The sequence below is a fragment of the Schistocerca americana genome, chromosome X (genome assembly GCF_021461395.2).
Source record: "Schistocerca americana isolate TAMUIC-IGC-003095 chromosome X, iqSchAmer2.1, whole genome shotgun sequence".
NCBI classification, from domain to species: Eukaryota; Metazoa; Arthropoda; class Insecta; order Orthoptera; family Acrididae; genus Schistocerca; species Schistocerca americana.
Genome location: NC_060130.1, coordinates 85287678 through 85308588, shown reverse-complemented (window position 1 = coordinate 85308588; position 20911 = coordinate 85287678). Strand labels below are relative to the sequence as shown.

At 38.1% G+C, this 20911-nt stretch overlaps 1 protein-coding gene across 3 annotated transcripts in view; it reads left to right on the top strand.

The window, feature by feature from the left end:
• Nucleotides 1–17797, top strand: part of LOC124556598 (protein transport protein Sec16A-like) — a 233192-nt gene extending 215395 nt beyond the window's left edge. The window contains exons 24-28 of one of the 3 annotated variants that reach the window (XM_047130565.1): nt 8555–8719; nt 9600–9765; nt 10746–10871; nt 11005–11090; nt 15011–17797. In XM_047130565.1, the coding sequence (XP_046986521.1) occupies nt 8555–8719; nt 9600–9765; nt 10746–10871; nt 11005–11090; nt 15011–15142 (675 nt within the window). In that variant the 3' untranslated portion in view covers nt 15143–17797. Of the gene's footprint in view, nt 1–7475; nt 8518–8554; nt 8720–9599; nt 9766–10745; nt 10872–11004; nt 11091–15010 lie in introns of those variants that run through there. The other 2 variants (XM_047130564.1, XM_047130566.1) reach the window with 2 other exon arrangements.
• The last annotated feature ends 3114 nt before the right edge of the window (nt 17798–20911 follow it).

Sequence of the window (20911 nt, the reverse complement as noted above, 5' to 3'; positions counted from 1 at the left end):
TCACTGGAAAATAAATTCCTTTTCCCTTTCTCCTCTTTGTAGAAGTCTGCAATTATGAGCACAATTTATTTGGCTTATTACAATGACACAGTATAGAAACACACAGTAATAACCGTACATATAAGTTTGATTCATACAGACAAAAGATAGCCTGCCACTATTAAAGTCAATACATAGTCTGAAATCAAATCAAAGGTTCACAGTAGATAGCAGCCAGTACATCTGTCAAATGAGTGCACAAGAGAATGAGTTCTCTGCATGGCAGGCACACAGTTATAGCCAATTGGTGGTCATGGGGTCCCACCGGTTGATGTGAAGTGAGCTCCAGGGTTGTCCCCTCTTAGCAGAGCACCCTTTTGCGGAGACAGCTTGTAGACTGTAGCACGACAGGCGGTAAGCTCTGGAGGTAGGGCTCAATCTCCAACAGCTGCGACAGATCCGTGTCACTGTCACAGTCTGTTACTACACTCCTCTTCCGTGAGGTGTGACATCTTGAGATTCCAGATGCACTGGCAACTGTAAGTATGCCTCCAACAACTCAACCTTAGTATAACAGGCACCATTTTGTAACTTGCAAGACAGGTCTTCTAGGCAGGGATTTGGAACAGTATCAATGATGAGCTGTACGTTAACGATCTTGAAATCACCAGATAGATTGAGAGAGCCATCCAGCTTTTTCACAATTACAAGGGGTGAAGCCCCATTAGCTCTATGACACAGGAGTAATCACTTTGAGGGCCTCCAGTATGTCCAGTTTCAGATTAACAGTGTACTGCAGGATGTGCGGAATCAGGCAGGCTTGCAAAAAGCAAGGTAAGGACCTGGGTTTTAACACGTTTCCTGTGAAGGAAGATTTGACATCTCACCTGTATTGCTTATCAGCTCACTGGTGACCTGACGAAGACTTCGCTGAAATGCAACTCGGCTCACCAGCGTGCTGAACGCTACGAGGGTAGTCATACCTCTGGATGACGTCACTTCACCATATAGGTGCTAACTGGGCTGTCCGTAACAAAAGGGGACATATCGTTGCATAAACTGCTGCAATAGTGGCCAGCTAGATCCCGAAACAGTGTTTTTTTGTTGGACATTTTTACCGTACTGCATTATTTAGTAAATACGTATCTTACATGAAACAATACAAAATTATTGTTTTCACATAAACTTTGCACTCTTTAACAATTGCAGTCATAAAAAGTCATTCTTCATTTTTGAAGGCCATTCCTAATGTATTTGCAAAACACATAAACAGCTTATACAAACAATACAACAAATTGGTACTGTTTAAACACTGCAGTCTTAAAAAGATAGCTGTGGTTTTCATTGAAATAACTGATGCACATTTTAGGTTGTCCTGGGCAGTCATTGCAGAAGTTTGTAATTTTCTTGGTTTTGTTGTCTGCTGCTGTTTTCCCTTCCTGAGTGAAAATCCTTTTGTAGCACAATGTGCAGCATCACTGAAATTTTCTTGCTGGTCCCTCAATTTTTCCCAAAGTATGAGCTTCCTTTCTTGACGGAGGAGTGGCAGAGGCAGCATAACCACATAAGTGCTAGGCATTGGACTCTTAGAAAATTCAAACTGACATTCTTCTCCTCGAAGTGCTCTTTTTATAATGCAGAATCCAAGGATTTGCTGTAGAGGTCCATAGGAGAAGTTCCATTGCAACTTTTCTCCACCATTTCACCCCCTTTCTCAATGGTGAATAATATGAAGACATCTAGTCATTGAGATTAATGCCCTTTTTTATCTTGTTGCACTCCAGTATAGCCTTTGGTTTGATTATAACATCTCATTTTCTGTTCTTTTTCTTGGTGTTCTCTAAAACATCAGTAGCTCCAGGAATCATTGAAATCATTAGAACTCTCCTTTTATCCACCCGATTAAAAATTTTAACTCCATTATTGTTCTCTGCTCCACATATTACCCTCTTTTTAAGCTTCTTCTCCACAATGTCCTTGGGAAGTTCTGCTGCATTTGGACAAATCGTTCCACAGAGAAGCATATTGTTATCTAACAACTTATGCGCTAGAGAAATGCTTGTATAGAAATTGTCAGCATAAAGAATGCGACCATGTCCAAAAAGAGGCTCACACACCTAGCAGTTCATTGTCTCTCTCTTGATAGGTACATGAGGCAAAAGTGAGGCCCTCTTCTGTACAGATTTAGCACAGTTTTACACCATATTTGTGAGACATTTTGGGAATATACTTCCCAAAAATCAGTCTTCCTCTCCAAGGAATCCTGGATTCATCAGGTTACCACATTTCTTCCAGGGCTTAGGGCATTTTGAAAGTTACTCTACAGACGTTCAACTAACAACTGTACATTGTAAGTCCTATCGCTTACGCATCTAGGGGCATCATTATCAACAAAATGCCAGCAAGATGGTAATGTCAGAAATCAGTCACAAGGCATGGTGGCTTTTATAACTTTATTTTCATACAGTGGATTCTTTGACCAATAAAGTGAAATTTCTGGGACCTCGTTTAACCCCATAATTAACATTATGCCCATAAACTTGCCTATTTGTTCCTCAGAAGCATCAACCCTATTGGAAAGTCGAAAATTTCTTTTTCTGGCATTTTGTACGGTTTCTGTGTTTCATATGTTTGTTTCCAATACAAAATTATTAAATATGTCTTTTGTTACCAGCATTTTGTAAAGATCAGAAGGGGTGTCAAAACTGATGGAAGTATGAACTTCAGACTCCTGATTAAAAATTACTCATGTTATATTTTGTCCAGTTGGCCCCTGAATTGGGATATCATTTTCATTACCATTATCAGAGTTACATACAGTATCATGAACCTCATCAGAGCAGGAGTCATCATCACTTACATTTAAATCCGAAGAGGATCATGAATCTTGGAAATTGTAAACTGGATCATCATTAGATTCAGGAGAGACATCATAGTCACTGAGGTCACTTTTATTTAGGTAGTAGTTCAGATAGTAGTCTAGTCCCTGCTCATCTAATGGTGTACTACATCTTTGTTTCCTTGTTACTGACAGCCCAGAAGTAGATGGATCCTTTTCTAGCTAAACATGCAGTGAAACATCATTACAACTGGTGGCCAACTGTAATTATTATAGGAGATAAACAGTCATCTCATAAACGTAAACAATATTTCACTATAGATTTTAAAGCAGTTTCTCTTGCTTGCAAACACTAACAAATTACGGTGAGTGTATTTTAATGTACAGCAATAAGTAACCTGTTTTCTGTAGCATTTGGTACTAAAAGAATGCAGCACAGCAATTGGGGCACAGGGTGACCTGAACAATTGAAAAGTAGCACAAAAAAGTGTTATCAGGTCGCCAGTGGGCCAAATGGAAGCAATAACATATTTGAATTATTTATCTCGTGGTAAATAAATAATACCTTTGTGCCTTCTGCAGCTTAGAATTTGACGTAATAATCACTTCCTCAGTCTCAGGAATTAGCTGAAATTCACACCCATTGGGTGGAAAGAATTGCGTCGGGACACATGTTGGGCCGAGTCGCAGGGAATGTTTTAAATGAATTTTTACAGCTGCATCCACAGCCCATCCTAAACCAGAGGTAAACAGATCTGAATATGAGAAGGTTAAGTCATTAGTGTCGCAAAATGGAATTTCCGTGGAAAACAAACACACTTTCTCTGAAAAGAAAAAAACAAACTGTTTGCATCTAATCCAAAGATATTTTCCATATTACCGGAATTAACATCCAAAAAGGAAAGTTTCCTTGAAACGTTTTAATGAGAGACTTCCATAGCTAAAACACCTTTCATGTGTATGTTATGGTTACCATAGGCAGTTACTCTCTGACGATAAGGCTGTAGCAGAGGAGAACCAAATGCAGCATAGGTAGTACTACTCATAAGAGAAGAGGCTGCACCAGTATCCACCTGAAGAGAGACTTCCAAACCATTCACTCATTACATGATTACCAGTTTGACCCATAGCAGGATGAGCCAGCATTTCAGTGGAGTACACTGCTTCAGTAAGAGAGCTATGATGAGATCCCGCAAGGGAAGAGGTGGGAGAACCAGACTCCGCATCATACCTATGGTTCCAGTGTCAGACAACCAATGTGTTGACTAATGCTGTAAGAAAAATAAGTAGCTGATCAACGTGGGCAGAGGGAGTGGGAGCATCGGTTGAAACACTGAGGACAAGAAGGTAGACTGTGTGGATTGAAGTTATGTTTAGACAGTGAACCCGAAAAAGATTCTGATAGAGTTATGAGGGAGACATCATACGGAGACACTGGAAGTGTTGCGAGCCTGTTTTTGTGTGCCTCAAGGCTATTGTGCTGGCATGGCATAACGTGTTTACAGGAGTGGCTGACACAGTTTGGGGAAGTGTTTACTGTTGCATTGGTGGTGACGGTGGACACAGTGAACTGAACCTCCCACTGGCTTTCAGTTTCCTGTGTGAATTTGCAAGTGTGAGCAGTTTAAAAGACGTTGTCTAAGAACAGATCCGCATGCCTTAAAATCTGAGAGCCGACTTGTTTTCGGGTAAATTTTGGAGAAGCAAATCCTGAATCAATGAAGCAATATACGATCAGTGACATGATTCTTCTAAGCACAAAAAAGCACACCAGCAACTAGGACCCTGAAGGTCAGTACCCACCCTTTGTAGGTTTCTTTATAATGTCGGTAAAATTTCAGTCTACCTAATACCAGACAGGATTGACTCCCATAATGATCTTACAGCAGATTACGAAATTCAGCAAAAGGAAACTATCAGGATGTTTCATTGGGAACAACTTGCAGAGCAAACCCAACACACTATGCAAAGACCACAAAAGAAAAAATGACTGCTACCAATTTGAATTGGTTACCTTGAAGGCATTGAAGTGATGGCAGAGGTATTGTAAGTACATTTCCCAGTCATCAACGCTGTCCAGAAATTAAGGGAAGAGTGGAACTGTCAGAGCCATCTAGCCCCTGATAGACACTGTCATTATATGTTGCTGTTGTAAGGCCAACTGCTGTTGCTGTTGCTGCTGTTTCAGCAATGTCCAATCAAAAAGTAATTATATATCGCTGTTGTTGGAGCCACTGTTTCCTACAGCCCACATCCATGTTCTCCAATATATCAATGCACTGAGTGTTTGAAGAGACACATCACCATTGTAGAAATCTGTAGTTATGAGCACAATTTATTTGGATTTTTACATTGACACCATAAAACTGCACACTAAAGACAGTAACATGTAAGCTTGATTTCACATGTACAGGAGATATCTGGCAAATATTGAAAGTCCATACATAGTGCGCAATCAAAGCAAAGGTCATCAACAGATAGTGGCCAGTACATTCTATCAAGCCATGAAGTGTTGCATTATGCAATTTCCCCAACATGTCTTGGCCTGTTTATTTAGCTGATAGTTTTATTGACAAAGAAAAATGACACACACACATCTCAAAATGGGCTGTAACATTTGATGTAATTGCTGCATATTAATCCTTTCTCAATCTTCCTCTCTTCTGTACTGTCCCTTCACTAAGTCTCAGAAAAAATATCATTGGATCACTCGTTTCTATTTTTCATGAAAAGCCCTCAGAGCCATTAATTCATCCTAGCATAATTATGCTGCAATTTAAGTTTTTTTTTTTTCCGTTTAATTTGGATCAAATTCAGTCTATTCCCAGCTGGCTGTATCCATTGATTTGTCTGTACTAGATAGAAAATATCAGCACACAGTTTACATTGTCTCTTCAGCTACATTTGATGTTCCAGCACATTCATTTTCTATTTTACAGAAATCATTTGTCACAGAATTCAGATTGACACTACAAGCGGAGCTTGAAATCAAACTTGCTCTCTAAACCACAACATTATCATTTGTTGTGTATTCATGATCATACCAGTGATAATTGGTTCTACTAGAAAAATTTACACCTTTTTTTGTTAATTGGTTATGCAATCAAATTTCAGTACCAGAACTTCAAACTTACCCCTCAGAGATAGTAGTAAGACTACGTATTTTAGTGTTGGTTTCATTACAACCTTATCAAATTTTCCAATAATTTGTAGTCAATTTGCAGCCACCCATAATTTCCACAAGCTATTGCATTGCTTTTTACTATATTTACACCAGGAACATATTAATCCTTTCTCAATCTTCCTCTCTTCTGTACTGTCCCTTTTCAAAGAGTTGTTGCAACTGGGTTTCCATGTTTGTTGCTTTGAAACTAATTGTGAGTGAGACCATCCTTATTGTTTCCAGATGTGAAGCAGCTTGGGTATTTATCAGAGCAAGGGCTCTTTTTGAGATCATTTGGAGATTTATCGAGCAATTGAAACAGATACCCAAAGGAATGGGTTAAAATTTTATTGTTAGCACATGGGGCCTCTTTCTGGGTGGGTACTGCCTGTTAATGTGTTACAGTCAGAATTTAATGTTCACTCATGTCTGATGTGTCATGTATTGATTGTGTAATTAGAAGTATTTTGTAAGTAATGATAATGTGTGGGCTACATATGAACTTAATCAATACTCTTTTGTGTAAAATCAAAGGGGTGTAACGGGGGTAAGCGCACTCTTTCATTAGGTGTTTAATGATGTCAAAGGGTCCTCTTATTAACTTGGAAGGGCTGGCTGTTATTGTAACAAATTATAAAGTAAGATAATGATTAGTTTGTATGAAATATTATTCATTAATATTGGCCAAGAGTAATTACTTAAATTTGTCTTATGTGAAGTTGGTATTAGTTCTTGCAATTAAAGTGAAATTTTTCTCCCACTAGTCTCCTCTGAAATCTTTAGTGTAATGGGTGCTAGATTAAGGTATTTCCTGCAAAAATAAGTCTGCATCTTCATTTAACTTTTATCTCTGATTATTATTAAGTCACATAGTAACATATGTTATAATGTTTAACTCCCACCCACAATCTACTGTGTAGTAGTGAGAGTGAAACCATGAAGTATTTTTATTGATTTTATTGTTCAGCAGACTTTCTGTGGTTTGTAATGACCAAACTAATGCAAAAATCTTCCTCCTTTCAAAAATTCAAAACAAAAGTATAGAAGGAAATTAACTGCACACTACTAAAATAATTCCTCCTGAAGTATAATTATTATATAATGCTTTGAACGTTCTTTTAGTCGCAGTTAGCTCTTTGCAGACATGCTCTGTTTCATGAAAATATTAGTCCTGTGTAGAAATTGAACTTCCATATAAATATATTCTGGAACTTCCATATACTTAACTGGACATTTTGATATATACTGTTGAATACGGAAAAAAAGACTTGTGTGTACCTTCATAGTCATAACTTTATAATTTTATACAGGAATAACAATGCCTTTTATGCTCACTTGTTTGTGCAAGTCCCCAAATTCTTGACAGTGTTGTTTGTATTGATCCCTCCTTTAACTTTAAATTAAAGACATATAACTGTATGACGTATTGAGATACTACTTAGTACTGATAATGTGTGTTCTCTGCTTCTGTTGTGCCTCATATGGATTACTTAGCAATCAGTGGCATCTGAGTCTGTAAGTACACTGTGCCCTGCTTACAGTAATAAACAACAGCATCATGTAACTGTCATTAATTCAAATATTGATACAGATAGACTAATTGAACTAAAATCTGACTTGGACCAAGAAGTAGAAAATCCATTCTATAAAGATAAAAGTTCTGTTTCATTGAAAAGCTGCTCCCTCTTCCATCATGACATTTCAAATGGGGAAAAAATTGAATGCAGGAAACCAAATCAGCACATCAAGCTTTCAAGTGATTCATTTCTTCAAGATTGTTGCAGGATGCGAGTAAAATCATCAAAAGATAAGCATCTGATGAGCAGGCTGACTTCAGGCCTTTACCCATCATCAGTCATTCCTTCAAAGAAACCTATGCAGGAACAGGGAGATAATCATTTACACATTTCTCATTGCAAATATATGTCCTCTGATAAGTGTGCAGTGTTAAGTGGCTGTCAATGCAATGGTGTTTGGAGAAAGGCAGATATCATCTGTGATACTGTGGACTCCTGGAGCAAAATGAAAAGTGGAAACCTTTTTTTAAATATTAAACAGAGTTTGTTCGGCAGTAGTGACGAAAGCAAAGTATATGGTCGCAGTGGGACTAAACCAATAGTATTTGGAGGAACATTTCCTATTGATATGCCATTAGGAAAGGGCTTTCCTATGATTTCAAGCCCACAGCAAACTTTTGAAACTGATGTTCCTTTCAGAAACAACAAAGAGTGTTGATTGTCTTGACATTTTGTTATAATATGATGTGTTGTAACTTTCACACTTACATTAATTTCTGATATTTTGTCAGTGCTTTACATGTTGTAATTTATGTCAAATATTTTTTTGTCATTGGTATAATTTTGATTTCACATTAAATGTTAAAAAGTACTAAGTTAACACTATTTTTGTCTAAAATGGTGTATAATTACATTCTGTGACCAGCATATGGACTTATTGATTGTAAGACTTCCATGAGCAATAAATTATTGCTCTCAGTTTTATACATTTACTGTAAACTGTTGTAACATTTTGAGAGTAACTGTCGGCTTGGCCATTTATTCCAATATGTGTAGAAAACTGAACCTGGAAGTCCTGCATCATCTCCTTCTGCCAAGGCCAAGCTGAAGGTGGAACCAACAAAACCAGTAGCAAGCAGTTCATGGTTTGGAGGTTTATGGAACAAACTGAGCCTTCGGCCGAAGAATCAAATGAAGCTTCCAGATGACAAGAATCCATCAGTAAGCTATTCTTAAAAGCAAAATAAGTATTAATTTTCGTGAGGAACATATTTTACTTTGAATCATGCAAAATAGCTGGTATTGCATGAAGTATTGTTGAGTTGTTCACGTTCCTTAGACCATCTGTGCGATTCATACTCCCCTCCTTTCCTGACCCTCTTCACTATCCATTTCACCACATCCCTACCCCTCTCTCCCTCTCCCCCCTCCCACCCCCCCCACCCCCCCACCCCCCTCCCATATCCTGTCCAATCCTTCCCCTTTTAAATTTTTGGTTAACATGGGCTGTATTTCCACATAAACACTTTTGACATATTTACATAATTGTCCAATTTTGATCACTGAGGAAGTGCAGATTCTTCCCTGTAATGAAAGAATTCCACTGGAAATTCAGAAGAAAATCATTTCACTGAATGATTTAGTTCGTAAGATTTCTTTTTTGTGTAGTTTGAGTGCACTGATGTCAAAAACCAAAATACTGCATTTGAGAAAATATTACAGTTGTTATCATTTGGACATACTGCTGGTGTATATTTTCAGTGAGTACATAGTAACATTTCTTTAATGCGTAATGTCACATGTTACTTAGAAGTGGGAAGAATCTTTGAAAAGTAATCAACTGAATGAGCTGGACATGAATTTTTAATTCCCTGGCCAATGGTCCATAATATATTTAAGTATTGACAGTAACAGTCTATGATATTTGTTACATTAAATTATGACTGGTGTGAATGACCAAATTTGCTACTGCCATTATTAACACTACCACTTTCACCACTGCCATAAATCATTCTAAAAGCTACAATCCTGTAGAAACAAAATATTATGAATGATTAGTTAAGTGATTTGTTGGATAACTGGTTTTTTCCTGATGTTGCAGATTGTTTGGAACCCAGAAAAAAATAGATGGACTAATTTAGATGTCGATGATGATGATGCTGGTTCTGATGTTCCTCCTCCTCCAAAGATGGAAATGAACAGAACACCTACCCCCTTAACTAATGTTCAAGAACCACAAAACAAATACAAGATGAACAGAGGGAGAAGTACGTACTTGTTTTTTTCCATCTGCTGACCACATTTCATTACAATGCCATATGAACATCAAACTACCCTTGAAAATGTGAGAAATGCTGTGGTGCGTAGCTTACTGTTTTTCACAAGAACAGTTACACAGATTCTCTCCTATAATTATTGTTAAATTTTCCATTGTGTTTTACTGAAAAGCATTATAGATTGTTCTAAATATGGTAAACAAAGGTAGTAACAAAGGTAGTGTTCATCTACTTACACCTGTTGTTTGATGAAGAGAACAGTTTTCCTCTGTAGACAATTGGGGTTTTGTTTATATTTTTTCTTTTATTTTCTTCTCCCTTGTTTTATTTTTTAAACATTAAGTTTCATTCGTATATTGTTTCCTGTTACTTATTTCTTCTTGAGACCTTCTGATTGACTTCTACTTCATTTGGATACCCATGTCATATCGACATATACCTTCCTCTTGCAGTGTCAGTAATTTTCACCTAAGAATCTCCAATTTAGTAACTCAAAAATCATTGTACTAACAAGAAATTTTTCAAAACTTCCTGGCAGATTAAAACTGTGTGCCGAACTGAGACTCGAACTCGGGACCTTTGCATTTCGCGGGCAAGTGCTCTACCAACTGAGCTACCCAAGCACGACTCACGCCCCGTCCCCACAGCTTTACTTCTGCCAGTACCTCGTCTCCTACCTTCCAAACTTTACAGAAACTCTTCAAGAAATTTTTCTGTTGTAATTTATTGTCCTAAAGACTTCTTTATCTCCTTTACTCTCATTAGCCAATTTAGTTGCTTCATTTATATTTCTAGGTCCATACAGATTACTATTGTTTTCATCTGAATGTGTTTGCCTGCCTCTTTGAAGATAGTTATTTCACCTGCACTTGTGTATCTTCATACGTAATCTTGGTATATGATGTATATAAATAGTTTATTAATTATTTTCTTGTAAAGTGATTTTCAAGGGATTGATTTGTTTCTGTTAGGTCTGCGTGCAAACTATGTGGATGTTCTAGGCAGTAGCAAAACTCCCAATCAAACAATAAAATCAGACTTATTCCCTTCAGTCAGCTCAACACAAGCATCCACTACTTACTTCATCCCAGCTCCAGGTAAGGAGGTTTAGCAGTTGTTTTACAAAATCATTTGCATTATCTTTGTCACTTACTTACTTAATTATTTATTTTCTGATCTATACATATCGAGAATTTATCACTTGTTAAGCAACACACTTTCTATTTACAGCTGATGAAAATGCACCGACGGACTTTCTCACTTCTGCATCAAGTGTAGATGGAGAGGGTGATGTCACCCAAGAATCATCATCTGTAGTGAGTATTTTACATTAAGACAGTGATACTGAACCTAATGCATTTGTAGCTCTGGCTAGTATAATGCAGAATTATGTTTTTAATAAAGATGTACAATGTCGGAAACAATCAAAGAACTTTTGCCACAAAGGCCTGTTAGACAAAGTCCTGTTAGGGGCAGTCAGGTGAAGATAGGTCAGATGCCAAAAAGTGTAGCTGAACATTTTATCTCAGCAAAATTAAATTTTTGCAGTTATTAAAACATTTTTCATCTTGGAGACGAGACAGTCAATGGTGTTATAGAATGTACTTTTTGTGCCAATAGCTTTGTAGTCTCAAGTTTACATTTTATTGAAGTGCAGTATAGTGAAATGAAAGAATATTACATTATAGTGTTAATGTCATTTTATAATTAACTTAAAACAGTGATATTAGGAGTGTCTATGACTACAATCATCAGTGGAGTAGAACAAGTTGCACAACAGAAAATTCTTTGATTCAGTTTTAAACTCTCCCACATTATTCACTTGACATTAGTATAATTGGGTAGGTTGTTGAATACATGTGTGTCCATATATCTGACTCCTTCCTATACTAGTTTCAACCTATTGAAGTATTTGTGCAAGTTTTTTTTATCACGGTGTATATTTGTAATGCAATTCCAAATGTTAATGTTAGGTAACTAGTTCTTGTAAAATGTATGGGAATAATCATATAAAGTTATTAAATAATATTATAATGAAAACTGAAATGAAAATAAATGTTGTACTATTAAATAATTTTGGTCCTAATAGGGTTTTGAATTCATTTATGCTGTTTCACATTTTCTAACAGAATCTGCATATCATAAAGTTTGCTGATCGTTCCTTCAGACAGACCTACAATGTTCAAATTCATTATGAGATTACTACTGCATAAATTATCAGGTAAAGCATCCCCCACCCCAGAACTGAGAATCCCCTTGCCATCCGTGTCCGGTCACTTCTTACTGAACTCAATGCTTTCCCTCTACCACCTTTACTGCGGGTCCACTTATGTACACCTCTACAGTCCATGCCTTGGCCACAGCTTTGCCTTGACCTATCGCAAGGCCCAAAAGCTTCAGTTCTGCCAGCAATTTTTCTCTCATCTCAGCAAGTTCCAGGGCTCAGAAATAGTCTACACTGATGGATCAATGGTCGACGATCTTGTTGACTATGCTTACTCACATTGGACGTACTGAACAGCACTCCTTGCTGGATGGCTGCAGTGTTTTCACTGCAGAGTTGATAGCCATCTATCGTGCTCTTGAGCATATCCGCTCCTGCACCAGTGAGTCCTTTGTCATCTCTAGTGACTCCTTAAGGAGCCTACAAGCTCACGACCAGTGCTTCTCTCGACATCCTTTGGTAATGACGATCCAGGAATTCTTTATGCCCTCGGTAACAGTAGCTGTTCAGTGATCTTCATTTGGACCCCAGGACATGTCGGGATCCCAGGAAATGAAGTTGTTCACAGCCTGGCCAAACAGGCTACTAGTAAACCAGCTCTGGAGATTGATCTGCCGGAGACTGATTTCCAGTCGGTCTTCCGCTGTAAAGTTTTCACGATCTGGGATACGGAATGGCGCACCCTCAGTACACCAAATAAACTCTGTGTTATCAAGGAGACAACAAATGTGTGGTGGTCATCCATGCGAGCCACTTGCAGGGCCTCGGCAGGCTTTTAACGTTCCCAACACCCTACCTATGGTGGTGGGTGACAATGCCTCAATGGCTGATTTAGTTTTATGTTTTATTCGTGAGGTTTTTTTTTATCATACTATCTAAGGGTGGACATCTGGACTTCTCTTCCAGGCCTCCACCCTCCCTCCATTTTACCTCTTTGTCTCTCCCTGTGTGTGTCTTGTCTTTTAGGCTGGAGATTTCAGTGTTTTCAGAGTGGCTGGCTTATCCTTTTTTTATTCTTGTGATCAGCGATCCCAGACCATCTGTTATATGGTTTTAATACATTCCTCTGCTTTTCCTTTTAGTTTATATTTTCCCATTTTGGTTCGCTTCTTTTGTTTTCTCTTTCAGTGTGGTTTCCCATTAGTTTCACACCCTCTTACTCTCCCAGCTCCTTTTTGGAATTGTTTTACCTTTAATCTTGTTTGCCTGTAGAAAAAGGGACTGATGACCCTGTAGTTTGATCCCTTTATACCCCAAACCAACCAACCAGCCAACCAAAGCATCATTAAAACTGATGTGATTACAAGGTAAAGGAACTTCCACTTGTGTATTGAATACTTCTGGGTTATTTATGTTGGGCCAAATCTGGATAGAATTGGCCCCCTTCGCTAGTTTCCCTACCTGTCAGCACATAGGGAGAGGACTTCTTTGTTTTTGCAGCTGTTTCTCTGACATCATTTTTATCAACAGTTTCATTTATATCTGATGCAAGTCTCTTCTTACCAGATCGATTCAGTTGTCATCCATGCATTGTAAAACTAAATTTTTCATAATTGTTGATGACAAAAAGGCTTAAGTTTTGAACTTCAAGCAGAAGTGTTTTAGTTTTTGATTCATTCATCGATTTTCATTATTCACACAAGACCAGTCCACCAGATCAAATCTCATAGGTAGTTTTGTCACAAACACATTTGTAGTCTGCAGTAGCTGCAAGATAATGACCTTTTTTTTAAATTCACTGGTCTTGTTGCAGTAAACATTGTTTGATCCCACTGAGATCAACACAATCTCTTTTAGTGGAATTGTCACATTCCTTCTCAACATTGTTGAACATGTATCCAAACTTCACTCCAGGCCTAACATGCAGCTGAGACACTCACAATTTCTGTAGGAGAGTTTGATACAAAGTTTGAAACATTGCGTGCATGACTGTCCCCAAATATTTTGACTTTAAGTTCATGGGGCATGTATGTTTTGTGGTGGGAGAACTGTTCTATGCAGATTTCGTATTTTTAGACATAGAGTTTAATACAACAGTGTGGTCTTCTACATTCTTAAACGTAAAATTTATTTATTGGTTAAATTTTGAATTTGTGTCTCTACTATTCTTACACATTTTTTTCTAATTTGTCCATTCCTATTTTATTTTGTAGACGCATTACATTTTTTGTGTATATGTGAGAAAAGTGTTTCGAAACACATATTTCCACCCACTTTCAAGCTGTTGCTGTTCCTCAGAATTTTGCATCTGTGTTCTAAAGCAGCATATTTTATTTGTAACACTTCAGTATCACTTTGCAACACTCGAATTATTGAATCCTTGTCTCTGATAATGTTTAGATACTTTTTTTCACGCATTTCCATTACGTAGGTATTACATGACCACAAGTAGTCCACTGTTACCAATTTTGTGTTTATTTTGCAACAATTTTCACAAAATCACCATTTACAACATTTGCTGCGAATACCTTTCCGGACTTTTTTATAACATGGCTTACAATTATTACCATTTTTTATTTCACCTTTAGCACAGTCCAGTTGGTGCCATGTCGAATAAAGTTAGATAGCTAAGTGTTCCTTAATACCCTGACCCTCCTTATATGGCTGGTATAGTGACACTTTGATAACCATCTGAACATGCATTGTCTTCCTCCCCTTCAGAAAGAGACACTCTGGTACTTTGAAGGTGATACATGAAGCTGATACACAAATAATTTGTCGAGTTTACAGTCTCGTTATGTATAACGTATCTTGTGTGTAAGCTAAACCCTGAAAAATATTTTTATTGTACAAAATGTTTGGCAAAACTTTCTTCCTTTCCTTGTTTGATTATACTATATGTATTGTAGGCACAAAACTGAATATGGCTTTTTCAGGAAGATGGCAATCTAAGCAGAAAATGTGCTGTATTTACCAACACCATTAAACAGGTGTTCCACAGTCTGTAATTATTTTGTACTTTGTAATCAGAGATTTTTGTAATTATATGTATTTGTGTGAAATTTTTTACAGGCTGCAACAGGAAACAACTACAGCATTCCGCCAATGTATGATCCCAACAGCCCAAACTACCCAGCTGCGGCAGTAACATCGACGACGACAGCAGCAGCAGCAACAGCAGCTAGAATCTTATATCCTAACTGACTGTGCTGGCCTCTTCCACTTGATTATTTATCTGTTGTCTGTATGGTTTCTGTAAAAAAATCCTTTTGGTATTCATTAGTTTCTTAAAGTTCTCTCTCTCTCTGTTCTACTTTTTAAATGATTTTGGATTTGTTTATCCATGTGTACATGAGTGTTCTGTTTTACTGGTTTTTATCTTTTTTTCCATATAAATGTTGTTTTGTTATGTCAATGGATGTTCTGTGATAAAAAATGTATAGTACAATATCCATAAATGAAGTATTCAATTGCCTGTTAAGTTCACTATAATGTAATATTTCTGAAATATTTTTGAGCATGTGCTGGAAGTTTATAAGTTCATTCATTTTTGCGCGTTTTACAATTATTTCACTAAGAAATTTTTGTGATAATTTCATTTGAAAACAATATACACGAATTAGCTATTTTAATTAAAATTCAACGAATGGTGCTGTATGAATGGTGTCGTGGATACAATATTCTCCCCCCCCCCCCCCTCCGGCTCTCTCTCTCTCTCTCTCTCTCTCTCTCTCTCTCTCTCTCTCTCTCTCTCTCTCTCTCTGTGTGTGTGTGTGTGTGTGTGTGTGTGTGTGTGTGTGTGTGTGTGTGTGTGGAGAGAGAGAGAGAGAGAGAGAGAGAGAGAGAGAGAGAGCTGAAATAAATTTGATGGATTGATGGGGGAAAAAAAAGTGAAGATGAAATGATGTAGCTACAAATCCTTCAGGTTTGCTGGACCTGCAGTGTGATATATTTAAATGTTTTTAACTAAAAGCTATGTGTGTTACAGATAATAGCAATATAAGATTGGTTGCCAAACACATTAGAAAGTTTTGAAGAGATGGCGGTAACATATCAAAGCTGATAACAAATTGACTTGAGTGTTTAAGGAAAATGCTGGAAAACTATATATGAGAAGGAAAAGAGGGCAAATGGTATGTCGGATTTTTCACAGTTTTAGATGTCAGTGATCGTCTCAAACTGGATCAGGGGTGTGAATGGAACAAAAGACAAGTGGCATGCTAACTGTGGATCTCAACTGCACTTGAGTTTAAAGTGTTAATGCACAGATAATGAGAATGAATGCTCCAAAACTAGCTACAATAAGGTAATATTATTTTTAATATCTTACACAACAGGCCTGTCTCGGCTTATTGCCATTATCACATGACCTGCAAAGATAACAATGGTAAGATTATCTATAAATAAATCATGGCTGTTTTATGTTTACATTTGCATTGGTACTTACATCTAGTTGGAAGTGATGGCCATATTACATCTGTAGAGTGAGTGAGTGTGTGTGTGTGTGTGTGTGTGTGTGTGTGTGTGTGTGTTTTATATATATTTGGTCACTTCCTGATAAGTATAATACTTTTATTGTTAGGAAACATAAAATATACGTTTGTCAGATATTTTGACAGTTCAAGTTTCACAGTTCTTTACTATGATGCTGTGTGTTTTCAAAGTATATACAGTTACACAAAATACTGAAAGGACTTACTGTTAACATTCTCAAAGAACTGGAGATTTATATTCATACAAGGAAATATCTGCACAAAATTCTAAATGAACACACAGATTTTAAACATAAATACTATCTCAAAAACTTCATTGCCCAAATAGAATGCAAAACGAAATAGTCATATGGTTAACAAAACTTACACAGACCATAGATAAAATTTAAAGGAAAGTAAGAACAATGCAATGTAACATCATCTCTGATAAGTTGTATATACTTCGTAAACATATAACATCGTAGTAAAGAACTGTAAACTTCAATTATCTGAACATCTGAAAAAACATATATTTTATATTTCATAACAACAAAAAGTATTATACTTACCAAGAAACGACGGAAAAAATTACTATAAATGCAATATAGTCATCACTTCTAATTAGACGCAAGTACCAATACAAATGTAAACATAAAACAATCACAACTGACGTATAGATAAACCTACCAATGTTAATTTCACAGGTCACTTCATACTGACAGTAGGCCGAATCAGGTCTGTCATGTAGAATATTAAAAAAAATATGTATATGTTACCTTACTACAGCTGGGTTTGGAGAATTCATTTCCATATGTCTTATACTGACATATACCCCAATGGAATGTAAAGCACAGATAGTGGTTGATTTTGGATTTTTATGGATTTATTAGGAATATTTCTATGAAAATTCTCTCATTTTCTGTGTGTGTCATCTGTTTGTGTCCATTCTTTACAATTTCATTTCAGTGATGGACATTCATATCTTTGAAACTAAGTGCACTGGAGCTGATGACCACAGTCTTTCTTTAAATGATTGCCTTCCAATATCAGATCCTGAGTGGTTCTTGTTTAGCAGGTGTAAAGGGTGTAACTTGCTACATATGTATGTTTTATATGTACCTATTGCTGATGGGCGAACTGCAGTTCCATAATGGGAGTTAAGCTGTTATGTGTATGTGAGAAACAGGGTGCATACTAAGATATTATTATTATTATTATTATTGTTATCATCAGCAACATTATTATTATTATTATTATTATTATTATTATTATTTGTACTTCAAATTCTGTGAGAAGTCAGAAATCCATTTTTGTGAAATCTCAAAGAGTCTTTTCATGGGAGACTGGTAAAAGAATATTCGAGGAACAAAATATAATTTTCATGATAGTTGTGTCTTCTTCCTTGTAGTGGATGCTTAGACTAACATTTGAGTTAAATATAGTGATTAATTTCTATGCTGTGATAATTAGATGTAGTGTATACTTCTGGAAAGTTCATGCAAAGATCAATTTTTATTTTTTCAAAATGAAAGTCTTATGTTCACATTTTAAAAGTGATACTTGCTGTGTGACAGCATATTCATTTTGAAACTTCCTGGCAGATTAAAACTGTGTGTCGGACCAAGACTCGAACTCGGGACCTTTGCCTTTCGCAGGCAAGTGCTCTACCGACTGAGCTACCCAAGCACGACTCACACCCCGTCTTCACAGCTTTAATTCTGCCAGTACCTCATCTCCTACCTTCCAAACTTCACAGAAGCTCTCCTGTGAACCTTGCAGAACTGGCACTCCTGGAAGAAAGGAAGGGGCGTGAGTCGTGCTTGGGTAGCTCAGTTGGTAGAGCACTTGCTCGCAAAAGGCAAAGGTCCCGAGTTCGAGTCTCGGTCCGGCACACAGTTTTAATCTGCCAGGAAGTTTCATATCAGTGCACACTCCGCTGTAGAGTGAAATTTCATTCTGTATTCATTTTGATTAACGAGGCAGTATAACACTGTACCATATCGAACTTCTGTAATAGCTGCACAGGAGGGCTGTATCACCACAAACATTAGTATATCACAGTCTTCATGCGTAAATAGCATCAGTTGCTCCATATATGTGCACTATTTATCTTAACCCTGTGGGGACTGTGGTTCTATGCTTTTCTGGTCTACAGAACGGAAGCAAAAGTAGTGTGTTTTATTTGTAATCATTGAAAAAGAGACGATGGCAATATTGAATACAAGTAACCCTTATTGTGTGGGAAAAAATATCATATATTTGGGATATGTGAGAAGACACCTTTTTAATTTTTTAAATGTAACAAATGCCATGCAAAGACAACTGAACATGAAAGCAGAGTCTCAGGAGGGAGAAACAATCCTTTCAAAGTATTCTGCTGCAGCTAGTTCACGTGCTTCAAATTATATAAACTGCATCAATCATACAAGTTTTTTAATGTGTATTGTGAAGGAAGTCAGAGAGATAAGTTGGATGACCTCACACATTATGGAAATGAATCTCCCCAAGAAGTCACGTATTTGTGTTATGACTGGGTGCAAAAGTACGTAGGAACATTACCACAGTTCAGTCACTAGGTACACTGAGTGAGGGATCCTGCTCACTCATCGCTTATAGGGTGCCTAAAGGATGCTGCATTCTCGGATAGCTATTCAACAATTCAAGCAAATCACATTAATAGTTTTTATTACCGTAAAAAAGTTTGACAATACATAACTTTCAATTTACAATGGTGTCGCAAGCGATGGGCGACATGCAAAAAATCGAAGTCCTTTGCTGCATACAAGGTCAATCTAAGCAATTGATATGGATCACCTGTCATTACTGCCGTAGTGCTCTCTGCTAGTACTGTGCGGTCTGCTACCTTGCCGATCTAGTATTGTGCGGCCGAGGCTGGCAGGAGCAGCGCTTATATTATCTTCTTGTAGAGACCGCTCCTGTCGTGGTGCAGCCCTAGTCAGCGGGCTATTGGCTGACGTCATCTTCGTGCTGGCGTTTGTCGATACCCCGGAACATAACCCCCCCCCCCCCCCCCAAAGCAACACACCGTCGTCATTCAGGAAGTGCGACCACGGCAGGGGAGGCAGGAGGGTGGGCACCTTGCGGGAGCAGTAGCTGTGGCTGCAGGGGACATCAAGGTTCTGGTCGTACCCCGCCATCCGGCCTGTGCTCTGGCGGAAACGTCCCCCGGAAAAAGGTTCCTGAGTGTACGCGTCCACCTCGTGATGCCAGGAACCAGATGAAGACTGCTGCAGTGTGGGCAGGTCCAGCTTCATCGGTAGGATGAGAGGAGGCGAACGCTCCGTCTCCATGGGGTTGTCCTGCAGAGTAATGAGGACACTCTCTGGCAGTTCCTGTGGCCTCACTGTTCTTGGAACCATGAATCTGGGGAAAGAGACACTGCAAAGTCATTGTGCACATGACAGAGGTGAAGTCGATTTTGATGTTGGCACTGCAAGCCATCTGGACCGTAAGTGAGATACGTGCAATCGAAAAGTCGACGGACTATCTCGCCTTGCGCCCACTGCTAAAAACCCTGTAAAGGACAATATCATGTGGCACGAAGTGGTACTTGTGGCCTTCCTTCAGCACCAAATGCTGAGGGGGGTAGAGCAGGTGGAGCGATTGCGGTGGCCGTGAAGCAGTTACGCTGGCGACGGTCCATCTCGTGGGTGCGAACGATATGAGGTGAGAAACAGTTGCAATGCTTGATACCTGATGTGTGCAGAGCGCAGTTTGGCCATCTGCTGCTTGAAGATTCTGACAAAACATTCCGCTTCTCCGTTTGACTGTGGATGGAACAGTGCACTAGTGGGGTGCTGTATGCTATTTCATTCACAGAATGTTTCAGATTCATTTGACGTGAACCGAACGCCATTGTCTGACACTATAACTTCAGGTAAACCTTCGAGGCAAAAAATTGATGACAACACCTGAATTATGGTATGTAACGTTGTAGAGTTCATTGGCACAGCGAAAGGAAACTTGCTATACGAGTCAACCACAACTAACCAGCCAGTGTTCCAAAAAGGTCCCGCAAAGTCTATGTAACACATTGCCGTGGTGATTGTGATGTAGGCCAAGCAGAGAATTTTTGTGGCAGAACAGACTGATTTTCCACACACACATGACACTGTAACGTCATCTGTTCTATTTGGTGTCCATACCCTGCCAAGTACAGTGTCGACGTGCTAACTGGTTCATACAAACGATCCCCCAGTGTCATTGGTGAAAACTGCAACACTTCTTTTTACAAAGCTTTAGAGATCAACACACGACTGTCCACTGTCATTTTGAACAAAAATTACTCCTTTCTGTACAGTGAGGTTATGCCAACGTGCAAAGTATCAGCGCACGACAGAGTTCTTTATGCTATTGAGTGAGTGAGGGAAATATGTGCAAATATATGTTAGCAAAATGTTGAGATCTTGATCAGCTTCTGTAGCCTGTGCAACTCACTTTTCGACAAATCAATGAGTGAAAGAATTTAACTATTCCACTA